The following is a 14,369-nucleotide window of genomic DNA, read 5'->3' on the forward strand; positions in this document are numbered from 1 at the left end:
CACCACGCCCAGCTGATTTTTGTATTTTTAGTAGAGACGGGGTTTCACCTTGTTGGCCAGGCTGGTCTTGAACTCTGGACCTCAGGTGATCCGCCCTCCTCAGCCACCTGAAGTGCTGGGATTACAGGTGTGAGTCACCGCACCCAGCCTCAAACATCTTTCTTATAGCAATTAACACTAGCATTGTATTCGTGTTTATTAGCCTGAATGCTTCTTTAAGAACATGAACTACATCCTGTTCACAGATGTAGTCCTACTTCTGAATATGGTGACTTCTAAATAAATCACCTAATTCTGATGTATTAATTCTGTCTAGGTAAATAAAACCCTCATCTGGATGAGTCCTGAAAGGCCCTAGGAATCATAGTCATCAGAGGTCTCACTACTACTGCTTTTATACTAAGAAATTTAATTTTCTTTTAGTTTAATAGAGCTGATTTGTGTGTTGGGTGAGGAAAGGCATTAGGTGAGAGAAAAAAGGAATGAATTGTTTTTGTTGTTGTTGTTGTTTGTTTGTTTTTAAAGACAGAGTTTTGCTCTGTCGTCCAAACTGGAGTGCAGTGGCGTGATCTCGGCTCACTGCAAACTCTGCCTCCTGGATTCAAGCAATTCTCATGCCTCAACCTCCCGAGTAGCTGAGATTATAGACATGCACCACCAATGGCTAATTTTTGTATTTTTAGTAGAGACGGGGTTTCACCATGTTGGCCAGGCTGGTCTCAAACTCCTGACCGCCTCATCCACCCAAAGTACTGGGATTACAGGCATGAGCCACTGTTCCCTGCCTGAATGGGTTTAAGTGAAAGAAATTTTTGAATTTCAAATTTTGGCTTAGATTTCTTTATTATTTAAGAAGCAGGTGGATTTGAGTATAATATTAATAATAAGCAGAATGACATAAGCCATAATAAGGAATCTTCTACTTTTATATAACAAGGTCAAACAAATAATGCCAAAGTCATGATCTTCCTTATTAGACCTGCAAGAAGTCTGATCTGAAACAGAGCTATAACATATTGTGGTGTTTCTTAACCAAACAAAGTTCAAAGAATTAACTTGACAAAATTCCTGCCCCTGGACCTTTTTTCCCTTTCTGTTTTTCCCTATCTTTTCCTTCCCTATGTCTCATTACCAAACTGATATCTCCTTCTAGCATTTTGCAAGGAACTGCCTAAAAACTAGAGCCTATTTGTAGTTGTTATCCTTCTCCCTGCTTTTTCTTTTGAATTTTTGCAGTAAAATATTTTTAACCATGTATCTTCATACTTTATTCCACTTGTATTCATCATCCTTCAGCATACCTTCATTTTAATTTTTTCCATGGAAATAAACACTCCTATCCCCTTGCCACAGAAAAGAGAAAACTCGTAGTTATTCCCCAAGCCAATTTAGAAACTGGGTGATGTAAGTCCTGGCGTACTTACCTGCCACACCAGCCCACTGTCCAAATGCCACTACCCGTACTCCTCTATGATCCACCATTTTCTCATAATCAATAAGGCGAATTTCCTGAAAGAGGGATTAAAAATTTTTCAACTGGACCCATTAGGTTTAATTTTAACAAGTAAAGACACATATGAGCAAGTAAATATTTCACATTTTTTCCTCTGAAATACATCTTAACTTGGTAATAGAAGTTACCATCAGGCATACCGTGAAATATTTAGAAAACTCCAGGTAGCAAACCAATGGTAGGCTTGTAATTAGAAATGAAAAAATGTTCGTAGCAGGTGCTATACCCTCCTTGATGGTAGGCAATGAAATAATAAAGGTAGAATTTCCTTTACCATTTTGCCCCCACCCACCCAGCACCATCTACAAACATATCTATAGCCCCACTCATCCTTACATCCTTCCTTCTGGTCGAAAAAAACAGATCCTTTTTGAGACAAATCTCTGTAACCTAGATCCCAGCTTCTCTCATGTCCTCCAAGACCACTCTTCTTGAACTATTACCTCTTTCTTGCATCATCCCTCTTTACATTGTTCCTCAACCTTTCTAAGTACACTCAGGTCTCTTCTACCTGGAAAATAATAACACTCTCTCTCAAGTCCAAGCACAGATATTTTTCTCTCTCCTCCTCCTCCTCCTCCTTCTCCTCTTTTTTTCTTTTTCCCTCTCCTTCCTTTTAAAGGTAACCTTCCTCTTAAAAGTAGTACCTGATTCCTTTGAGTAACTCAGGCCAAAGCCTGGAGTCATTCCTGAGTCCTCTCCTTTTCTCATAGTCCACCTTTATGCCATTTCTCTTCCTTGCCTTCACTAAAATCATATTCTTCCTCTTTCCTTGAAAATCTTTCCTCTCTCAGGAAAGTATTAGTAATTCATGCTTAAAATATATTAGTGTATTGTAATTATACACTATTTTAAACAGTAATTTTATTTCCTCAAAGATCATATAATTTGTATCGTGTTCGTGAATTTAAGAATGTTTATCATTCTTCCAACTCCAAGTAATTGGTTACAAAATGCTGCCCAAAAGCAGTCCTGTTAGGTCAGTTTTTGTTAATTTTCTTCTAATGAACAAAAGTTAAAGTAACAAAAAAGTTCCTAAAGTACTTTATAAAGACTTTATTTGCTTAAAGTGGAACATTCTTCCTATAGTATTATTTCCATTAATTACTTTTGAACTTATTCTTTAGAAACACTACAAATTAACTGTCACCCTGGTCTACTGTATTTGGAGTTAATTGGAAAGTATTTTATACTTCTATATAATAGGTATTTTCCATTGCTTTTACTGTTTATGAACTCTCCAATCATCTGCCCTAATCTCAGATTCTAGCCGTAACATCTTGAAGCTGTGAACCTTAGACTTCTTTTTCTATACTCCCTTCCTAGGCTCATCCAGTCTCGTGGCTCTAGACACCACCTAGTCTCTGACAACTACAAAATGTATGTCAGAAGAAGCTGCCGTCCTGAACTTCAGACTCATACCCAACAGCCCTCTTAGATGATCCCTTTAAATGTCTAATAGAATATTAAACTCAGCAGACCCTAAACTCAACTCTTGATTTGCCCACCCAAGGCTTTTTCTCTTGTAGTAACATCACGTCATTCCATGGCAATTGCTTCGAGTAGCTCAGGCCAAAACCTGGAGTCATTCCTGACTCCTCTCCTTTTTCCATATTCCACCTTTATGTCATCAGTGAATCCTGTAGGGTCCACTTCTAAAACACATCCAAGATTTGTCCACATTTCACAACTTCCACTTCCACCATTTCTTCCAGGTGCAGGCCACCATCACTTGTGACTTGCAGTCTAGACCAGCCTAGATTAGCAGCCTTCTTAGTAATGTTGCTCTCCTCCTCCCACCTCCAACCATTATTGACACAAGAGACAGAATAAGCATTTTTGAACATGGTCTACTCTAACCCCACATTCAAACAGACCTTCAGGCCTTTGCATTACTATTCTGTCTGCTTAAAAGACTCATCTCAGATGTACATGGCTTGGTCCTTCACCTCCTTCAGATTGTTGCTCAATACCACTTTCACAGTGGGATCCTCCCTGACGATCCTACTTAAAATAGCATCATCACCTCCCAGTGCCCAGAACTCCTTTTCTCCTTCAATATTATATTTATCTTCATCACATACATTCCCAAGTGGCATATTAGACATCTTATTTATTGATTATCTGTCTCCTCCTACTAGAATGTAAGTTCTGTGAAGATAAAGATACTTTACTCTTTTGCTCTTGCATTGGAGCAGTGTCAGACACAGCATCAGCACTGAGTAAATATTTGTTAAATGAATATCCTGTGTTTTAAACAACTGCTAGTTTTTTTCATAGTATTTATATCTCAAAATGCATTTTCCCTATGAATGTGAATAAATGTAAAAATTGTCTCAGCCAGGCACGGTGGCTTATGCCTGTAATCCCAGCACTTTGGGAGGCCGAGGTGGGCAGATCATGAGGTCAGGAGGTTGAGACCATCCTGACTAACATGGTGAAACCCCATCTCTACTAAAAATATAAAAAATTAGCTGGGCATTTTGGCTGGCGCCTATAGTCCCAGCTCCTCAGGAAACTGAGGCAGGAGAATCGCCTGAACCTGGAAGGCAGAGGTTGCAGTGAGCCGAGATCACACCACTGCACTCTAGCCTGGATGACAGAGCAAGACTCCATCTCAAAAAAAAAAAAAAAAAAAAACAATTGCCTCTAGTTCAGTTCCAGCATAATACATAGTGTGCAATCCAGTCAAGTCACTTTACCTCTCTGGGTCCCATCTGAAAAATAAGGTAGTAGATTATATAATCCCTGAGGTTATTTTCAGCTCTAAAATTCTATTTGGTAGTATCTGGCCAATTGACCTTATAAACTGGTAAATTGTTTAGGGAAAAAGCTTTTATCATTCTTTCCATTTCAGAATATAAAAGGAACGCAATGTTCCTCTTAAACTAAAGAAGAAAAGAAAACTAACTTATATGCCATACTTCTTGGCAGTATATTCAAGAATATTAATCACTAATTACCTGTTTTAGAATCTCATCCAACAAGCCCATATTGGCCTCCTGAGCTTTTATTGTGTGGGAGAAAAATGCGTAAGTCTTCCTGGACATTAATTTTTCCTCTAGAGGTCTTTTAACTCCCAAAATTAGACAAGCTTCAGAAATATCCTCCTGAAGAATGCCACCAGCTTTGACATAGTCCTGAAATTGTAATTATGATTAAAGGTTATTATCCTGATTTGTAATATCCATGTTTTCTTGAATAAAATGTGTAGCAAACAAAGGCACAACAAATCTTTTGAAGGAATAAAATCTGTATGAATTAGAACAAATAATAGAACTACTTGTAATGTCTGTACTTGTTGGCTAAAGATAATCTATCATGTTCAAGTCTTAGAGCATTAAACAATTAGAAAACTCAGCATATATATATATACACATATGTTTAAGAAGAGTTTATAATTTGGTCATATCCCACTAGCACATGTAACTTAAGCATATTTGTGAAATGTATATTTTGTACCAACAGTACACTGAAATATTAAATGCCAAATTGTGATTTATTAGTTGTATTTTTAAAAGATAAGACATAATTATAACATTTATTTTTCAGTGTTGGCTCAGTTAGTATTTATTACTATCCTTACTGTACATTAGTCTGTGCTAGAGATGAGATGCTAAGATATGAGGAAAGATTGTCAAAATCTGTTCTATAAAGGAGCTCACAAAATATAGTAAAAGGTACTCTGGATTGGAGTAAATGAAAAATTCAAAACATTACGATCAGCAGCATCTAAGTGATATGCTACTTTAACTGATATTGAGATAATTCCTAGGTAGGATGATCAAAAAATATGAAAATTAATGTGAAAGGTAGGATACTAAAGAAATATGAAAATTTAAATTAATCTGAAAGGTTACCTGAAATTTAGAGAAATGAAGATGGGAAACACAAGATGGTGATATCAGTAAGAGGCACTGAAGGCATGTATAAAAATACAAAGGGAGAGAAGTAAAGAGACATTTACAGCATATGAGTAAATCGATTTGGAAATGCAGGTTGAATGTCATCATGGCTAATATGAGCTTTATTGGGTAATAAGCAACAATCATTGATATGTATTAATAAATTACTGTGTACTTTGCTAAGCTCTTTGCATGAATTATCCCATTTAAATTTCATAGAACTCTCATGAGGTAAGTACAATTATAATCCTCATTCAATCAATGGGAAACCTGAGACTTACAAATTTAATTGAGTTTATATAACTAGTACATGGAAGCAACAGACAGACATATCTGATTTTTAAATAAAGAGGGATTACCCAAGCAGAATTAAAAGAGTATCTATGATAGCAGTTGAACAAAAGATAAGTTTAGTTAGGAATCTACTTCGAAGGAAAGTAGAGATGAATAACAGTGATAGTTAAAGAATGAACATACAATTTCTCCCTAGTTTCTTCAAAAACAGTCCATTTTCTCATTTGTAGTAGATTGGTAAATAAACCATAGTAAATCTGTACAATGGAGCACTTTTCACACAGCCATGAAATGAAATGAAATGAAATATCTCTAAGAACTTACACAGAGCAATGTTCAAGATATGTTGTTACTAAAGAAAGCAAGCAAGGTAAAAAGAGTAAATATAGTAGACAGCCTTCTGTATAAGAACAAAAGGGAAATAAATACACACACAGGTGTTCATTTTTGCAAAAAAAGAAAAAAGAATGATAGATCTGAAACAAAAGTAACCTTTGGGGTGGGTGAGAATTGGATGTATGGGAGTAAAATGAAAATATGACTTCATTTCTGGAATTTGTAAATGTTCTACTTTGAAAAACAAAATTAAATTAAAAAATGGGAAAGCAAACATTAAAACTGATAGAAGCAATAATATATAAATCTAGATGGATATTAGATTGATGATGAAACCACACCGAAAATATAATTCAAATAAGTTTTTTAATACAACACTCTGAATATTCATTGTCAAATATATTCTAAAGGCAAAAAAAATCAAAGAAATGGTAAACTTCATTTAGTGGGCTTACTGTTAGTTGTAATAATAGTATTGTGATTCTGATACTATTTAATACATATTATAGGATAAAGCAAACAATATGCATTAATGTTAAAGAATCAAGATTTTTACTGTTGGAGAAAACAAATGCAAATATAAAATTTTAAAGGTAAAAAGTTGTGCTATGTTAAATTTTAGTTTTCCTGGACATTAATTTTTCCTCTGGAGGTCTTTTAGTATCTATCAGTATTAACTAATGATTAAATAATATACATATATATGTGTGTGTGTGTGGGCATCTGTTTGTGTTTATTTCTAAACTCTGTACACTAATAGAGCCTAAGAGCAGCAGTATCTCAGTAACAATAAACATGCTTAACACCAGATACCAGATCTCGGTTTCTATATACTAAAAGAAATTTAGTCTTCTTGGTGAAATTATTAATTTCCTGATGTGGGGCAGGAAAGATACAAGGTGAGACTAGGACAATTTGTTATTCTAAGAAACAAGAAAGCTCAAAGATAAATGGATTCATGTCCAAAGGACAGAGAAGCCCCCTTGGAGGGACTCACACTAACCAATTTTGGGATAATTCAGACATTAAAAAGAATAATGGTAAATGGATTGAATGAAAAAGATCCATGCTTCCAAAATATACTCAAAAAAGCAAAAATTAAAGAAGCATAATGCAACAGTAAATTAGAGTTCACATTTTGATAAACAATTCAGTTCACTTTAATAAAACAGTACACAACTCATCTTTTAAGCAACATCCTAAGATTCATCTTGTCAACATGAAGGTGTATATATAAACTCCTCACAACAAGGCTTTAAATGCAATGGTAAAAAAGTTTTTTTTAAAGAAGTATGTTTAAACACCGAATTACAGAATTCACAGTTTGGTAAACAGTTCAACGCACTGTAAATAAAACAGTTCACAACTCAAAAAAGTGGAGGAGTGGAAGAGAAAGAAAAGGAAACCTCTTTTCTAAAGAAGAATGTCAGTGAACAAACTTAGGGGAGTGATAAAAAGTTAGAAAAGCATCACCTCACAAGTCTCCATGTAAAAACTGATTCAGGCAAAGATTATCAATGGAGGCTAACATGATTGGTTGTAAAGTGATTGAGGAATAGGAACATCACAGAACTTAAAACACCATACGGATGAAACAGACTTTGACAATGAAGGGCTCTCACTGTAACCGCCTCAACCAAGTGACCGCACGTTGCTAACCATGGGACGACCTGACGTGCTGTGCCTTTGATGTGATACCATGGGAAGAACATATGTCACTTACGTTCAATATATAGAATATAATTAGAATATAATCTAATCACGAGAAAACAACCAGATTATTTGTGCCCAGTAGACAACACACTGTAAGTCTTGGGCTCTTTTAAAAAGAGTCCATGTCAACATCAATATCACTGAAACAAAATCAGAAAGGGATGTGCTGTTCTAGAATGAAAGAACTAAAGACACACAACGATAAAATGCAATACAGCTTCATTAAGCCTCAATTAAAATAAAAGGCATTTGAGCCAATGGGGAATTTGAACATAGAACTATTTGAACTATTTGAGCATTTGAACTATATAAGATGGTATTATGAATTATTAATTTCTTAGGTATGAAAATAATATTGTAGTTTTGTAGAAAAAACGGTTTATTCTGAGGAGATGCACATTGAAGTATTTAGTAGTAATGAGTTACGATGTCTGTGATTTACTTTAACATGGTTCAGGAAAGGAAAAGTATACGTATATATGTATATTGCTAAAATGGGAATGAGAGTCAAACTTATACCATAACATTATTTTGAAGAGCAAGTGGAATGATGAACATGATGGGCCTCCTTCAGAGTGGCAGGCAAGGTGCATTCTCAAAGCAGCATTCTCTAGGTGCAAGAATGGAATCTTGTCCCCCTAGTCCCAGAACCAGGGCTGTACACGAAGGAGAGAATGACTGAAAAATATCATCTCCTAAAAGTAAGTTCTTTTATTCCTCAGCTGGAGTAAGCATAGAATAGGGTGAAAATAATACTTTTAATCAAAGTAAAGAAATCAAAATGACACTAGCAAACATTTTGTTTTCACTCAGATGCTCCTTAATTTTCATATGCAGGTTCACTTTATTCTCACATATTTTAAATATTGGAAATGCTCACCTTATCATGAATGGCCCGTCGATTCGAAGGCTGTATCAAGACCTTGTATCCCAGATTGGTGATGCCTTTGATGTGCTTGGGAGCTAGAGGGGCCCTTCTCTCCCAGGCATTCACATCCTCCCTCCGGACGGCCAACACAGCTTTGTGGTGAAGACCCTTGGAGAGGCTGACCTCCAGCCTGCCCAATCCGATCCTATGTACTCGCAGCATCTTGACACCTGGTGACTGTAAAGGCAATGTAAAGAGCAGAGCAACAAAAGGCAGCAGGGCTGGCAGATCAGTTCTGGTCTCCTGAGAAATCTGCAGTAAAATACAACCCGCTCTTTTGGAAACAGACACAAGGTAGAGAAGGGGGAAGGGAAAACTAGATGTCAAGTGTTCCTTTACCCAAATAAAGCTGAGTTTTCAAAAGCAAGATTATTTAACTACAAAATTTAAAAAAGGATAGAGCAACATATGTGACACACTGTTAAGCTAAAATAGCTTTTTAAATACACATTTAATCAAACATCTATTCACACAAAACTTTTAGATAAATTAATTTACAGTGCAAATCCAGGAAGATAATAAAGAGCAAAACTTTCAGATTGGTCCAAATTTTGATGGCATAAAGTTTGAAATCCTTATAATGGTATATAAGGCTCTTCACAATTTAGTGCCAATCTCTTTCCAGTTCAGCTCCCATTCTCAAAACAAGTGTTTCTCAGTGTGCCCCGCAGCCCAGTGTCAGTGAACTGTTTTTTTTTTTTTTAAACTGGTTCACAGAGAGATGTGTACATAAATAGAAAGTAAGCATTTAGAAGCCTTAATACCACATGATCATTTTTATTTATTTATTTATGTATGTATTTATTTATGTATTTATGTATTTATTTATTTATTTTTAGACATGAAGCCTCACTCTGTCAATGCTATAATGGCAGTGGTGAGATAATTGCTCACTACAGCCTGGGCCCAAGTGATCCTCCAGCCTCAGCCTCCTGAGTAGCTAGGACTACAGGTGCACATCACCCACCTGGCTAATTTCTTTTTAAATTTGATGACAAATTACTGGGATTACAGGGGTGATCCACCATGTCAGGCCACAAGATCATTTTTTCTAGTAATTTATTGTTACTGAATTTTACAAAAGTATTGGTCCTCAACAGATTCAAAATTTAAGAAAACCAATCAACCAAACAAACCTATTCTTTCACCATAGGTGTTAGAAGCTTAAGAAGCAGTGTTAAATCACTCTGCTTCCACCACAGAGTCCAGCCTCACCTTCTCTGTTTCCCTTTGTTGCTCTAAACATGCCAGTTTCTCTTCCTGGGTTTCCTCTCCATACCATGGCTCCTACTGTTGTATTAAACCCCGACCTGCCTCAACCAGTTTTCTGACTGCTATTCAAGTGAGAAGATTGTGTAATTCATCAAGAAATAGTTACAAAAGGCTTACTATGATGAATGTAATGGGCTTCTCTCAAAGTGGCAGGCAAGGTACATTGTCATGAATAAACTCTACTCAAAGCAGCATTCTCTGGGTACAAAAAGTGTCTTGTCTCCCTAGTCTCAGAACCAGGACTACACATGAAGGAGAGAATGAATGAAAGATATAATCTACTAAAAGCAGTTCTTTTATCCCTCAGCTGGAGGAAGCATAGAATACACTGGAAATAATACTTTTAACCAAATTAAAGAAATTAAAGTGACACTAGCAAACATTTTATTTTCACCCAGATGCTCCTTAATTTTTATATGCAGTTTCATTTATTCCTATGCAGAATAAATCTTATATAAATTTTTAAAGCATAAATATCCAGGTTTAACAGTATTCTATCCATCTTCAAATGGTTACCTACATTTTGTAGCCAAATGTCATTTCAGATGATGATTTGCTAGATCATTTGAATGCTAAAATTTAGTTTTCCATGTAAAGTTGGCAGCAAAATATAAGGATTGAATGATTTTTGTACCTTCTAGAATTTCCTACCCATCACTGCTAACATATATAGAAAAGTCTGCATGAAACATATTTCTTTTACATCAGACTGCAATCTTGGAAGAGCACCAACCTGATGGATGGTGAAGACTTGACCAAACAATTAAGCACACAAGTACATTTCCTGGGGGCAAACAACTACTTGCTACCTAGACAGTAAATTTATAGGACACTTTAAAACAGAATCAGAGAACAGACCAAACGGCAAAGAGTCCAGCTAAGAAGGCTTTAGGAAGATGGCCAAGAAGAAAGAAAGCTGCACATAGCAAGAGAAACTGCTGATGATTAGGAATTCAGGCATTTACTCTGGGCAAAATATGCATGCAAAATAGATTATCAACATTTCAGTAAACCATTGTTATACACTGCATCTAATTTTTTGTTTATTCATGTGCTTTTGTTTTTAAAATAGACTGCATTAAACTCAATCCCAAACCCATAACATTCAGTCTTCTCACAGTCAAAAGAAAAACTGCAATGTCCCGTAGAACCTGAATCCCTTAGTTCCTAACAAGACCAATTCCAAAGATAGTGATTCCTTTGAACACACACACCTGTCCAGAAACGGTCCCATCTTCCCAGCAGGGGCTGTGTTTCATGAATACACAGATGACTACATAACCCTGTAACTTTCATTATGAATCGAAATTCTTGACTCCAACAGGAGGAACATGTGCAGATAATTTCATCCCTCCCCTCTAGCCCAAACTTGAATTATAACCTCACTCATCCATCACTCAGTAACAATCCCTGCTCCTTGTCCCTCCACCTCCTTTGTCTGGGATAGGGCAGGAAAGCAGGAGACACAGACACAGACACAAACACAGACAGACACGTAACATACACATATATACTTGCAAAGGCCAACTACCTTGGAAGACTAGGGAAAAAGACAGAAGTGCCTGGGACTGAGCTTCAGTTTATTTGGGATGCTACTTTCACTTTCACTTTTTGCATGGAAGGCTTAAATCATAATTTCTGTAACTTTCATAATTTCAACAAATGTAACAGTAGTTACCACTGATTAAGCATTACATGCCAAGCTCTATGCTGAGAACTTTATGGACATCATCTTATTTCCTCCTTGCAAAAATCTTATTAAGTAGATGCATATCCCCATTTTATAGATGAAGAAACTGAACTGGAGTCATATAGGATCTGTTGCTTTTAAGCAGAAGCAGGATTCCTAGTTTAATGTTTAACACCTGGAATTTTCTCTTCTTTGCCAAAGGCTACAGATTCACACCATATAGATCCAACACATGCTGTTAACTCCAGCCAACTCTTGTTTCAGAAAGAAATCAGATACGTATATATGGCTTTGCCTTCAACAGTTACAGTGAATTAGCGTTCTTCCCATAGCATGCGGTGCCTCTCTTGACAGCTTTTCCTGCTTTGTACTGAAAATAATTCCTGAGTGCCTGCCAAGACAAATTCTAGATTTCTGGGTGCTTAGAAAAAAAAGTTGGATTCTAGTATAACTGCTAATTACTGCTTGAACCTTAAAACTTGGTCTCAGAATAGAACTTTCAAGATTCACACTTCATTTGCTTCTGAGGTCTTCAAGAAACAGGAAACAGTGATAATTTCCAAATTGCACTGCAGGTGTCTAGTATTTCATGGCAATGCCAACGGGGGCTGCTTTAGCTTTTTCTGTCCTGGATTTTGTGGTATTTTTAAAGAATATCAGGAAGTAAATTCAATGTATATTTCTGGAATGCCTTCAATGAAGGAAGGAGGGAAGATCAGAGTTTACTCACCACCAGCTCTAGTGAGGTTACCCGACAGTGTTGGTTGCTGATAACAGCTTGTAACACCAGCAAGGAGGATGTAGAAAAGCAAGAGGCAGAGAGGGGAAAGAAAGAGCTGGAAAGAGCAAAGAGGAGGAAAATAGAGAAAGAGAAGTGTCACACAGTCAAGGGTGGGGTACAACACCCTTCCTCTGACAAATTGTAACAGTCTTCCCTTTGTTACATGAAGGTTAACATTTCAAATATAAAAATGAAACTCAAAAGATTTCTTCTCTGTTTTTGTAAAACATAACACCACTAAGGTATACACTTTTATTTACTTACCTAAAACTGATCAGGAATTTGAAATGTCTCTAAAAGTCATGGGAGTATTATAGTGAATTGCAGCCAGATACAGTAGCCCCTGCTTATCTGTGGTAATACATTCCAAGACCCCCAGTGGATGCTTGAATTCTCTGATAGTACCAAAACCTATATATACTATGTGTTTTCCTATACATACATACCTATGATATAGTTTAATTTATAAATTAGGCATTGAAAGAGATTAGCAACAATAACCAATAAATGGAATAATTACGACAATATATTGTAATAAAAGTTATGTAAATGTGGCATCTCTCTCTCTCTTTTTCTCTCTCAGAATATCTTAGTGTACTTTATTCATCTATTTTCAGACCAGATTGACAGTGGGTAACTGAAACCATGAAAAGTGAAAACTTGGATAAGAAGGAACTTCTATGTACTGAGACAGGAAGATAATAGTGAAAGTTGCCCAGTAGCAATAGGCGAACATACTCTATGATACTGTCTTATCTTTCCACCTCTCAAGGGGGCAAGACTTAATCTTTTAATTTACTAATTACCTAACTTTGTAACAAAAACATGAGAATCAGAGGAAAGAACATGCTTGAATGTTCTTTGTATTTTTTATCATTTTCCAGGAAAGGGAAAGGAAAATGATGGAGAGAGAGAAAGAGAGAGAGAGAGAGAGAGGAGGACACAAAGGCAGAGCTCAGCACTCCATACATATCCCACTGTTTTCTTTCGATGACCATGAGCTGTCCTATGGCCACTGAGTACACCATCATTCTAAATCACATGGAGTAACCAAAGCAAAGCAGATTCTGTAAAATGTATTTATCAAAGATTATATTTAAGAAAACCTACTCTCAGGACAGAGAATCTCATGTGTGGTTAGAAAGGTCCTTTCAGAGTGTGAGCAGACTGGTCTTTTGTACAATTACATATGTTAATATAAAAACCACTACTCATTTCCTTATAGCATGAATATTTTCTAATATTTAAATTATAATGAAATCCAGAAAGTCTCTTGATAGAGTTATCAAAATTGTACATGGAATATGGGACAAATGCTTTTGATTCTCTTTAATTCAAAAAATATCTGGGGGCTACCTAAGATATGCACAGCATGATACACTTGGGAGAGATACAAAGAAGCAGTAATCCAGTCCCTGCCCATGTTCAGGATTAGTTTTATCTAATTAAATGGTACTGATCAATATCTGACGGTGAATTATTAATTATTGATTTTATCCCAATATTAGAGTCAAAGTGGGCCTGATAGAATGTAATCTAAAATCTTGTATTACAAATAAGAATCGTGAGGCCCATAGAAATAGGGAATATTTTTTCTGTTTTATAGAAAGCATTTTCCAAGCCTCTATTATGTATTTTTATAATGACTTATCATAATGGATGTCACAATAAGACAGTCTGTTGTTCTCATTGGTGTAACTTTTTAAAGTAACTCAATCAAGATTTTTCTCTCTGCTACTTTTCAGGCAGTATTTATGCCTTAAAATCATGTATTTGGCCAGGCACAGTGGCTTATGCCTACAATGCCAGCACTTTGGGAGGCCAGGGTGGGCAGATCACCTGAGGAGTTCGAGACCAGACTGGGCAATATGCAAAACCCCATCTCTACTAAAAATACAAAAAATTAGCTGGGCTTGGTGGCACATGCTGGCAGTCCC

The 14,369-nt window shown here is 36.2% G+C and overlaps 1 protein-coding gene across 1 annotated transcript in view; it reads right to left on the reverse strand.

The window, feature by feature from the left end:
- The window catches only part of AASS (aminoadipate-semialdehyde synthase), a 68,541-nt gene that overhangs the window by 49,813 nt on the left and 4,359 nt on the right, over positions 1 to 14,369 (reverse strand). Inside the window, exons 2-4 of the mRNA XM_011937423.1 lie at positions 8,642 to 8,866; positions 4,477 to 4,653; positions 1,425 to 1,509 (exon numbers count right to left, since the gene is read on the reverse strand). Of these exons, the coding sequence (XP_011792813.1) occupies positions 1,425 to 1,509; positions 4,477 to 4,653; positions 8,642 to 8,851 (472 nt within the window). The 5' untranslated portion in view covers positions 8,852 to 8,866. The remainder of the gene's footprint in view (positions 1 to 1,424; positions 1,510 to 4,476; positions 4,654 to 8,641; positions 8,867 to 14,369) is intronic.

This window comes from Colobus angolensis, unplaced genomic scaffold, assembly GCF_000951035.1.
Source record: "Colobus angolensis palliatus isolate OR3802 unplaced genomic scaffold, Cang.pa_1.0 Scaffold163, whole genome shotgun sequence".
Taxonomy (NCBI): domain Eukaryota; kingdom Metazoa; phylum Chordata; class Mammalia; order Primates; family Cercopithecidae; genus Colobus; species Colobus angolensis.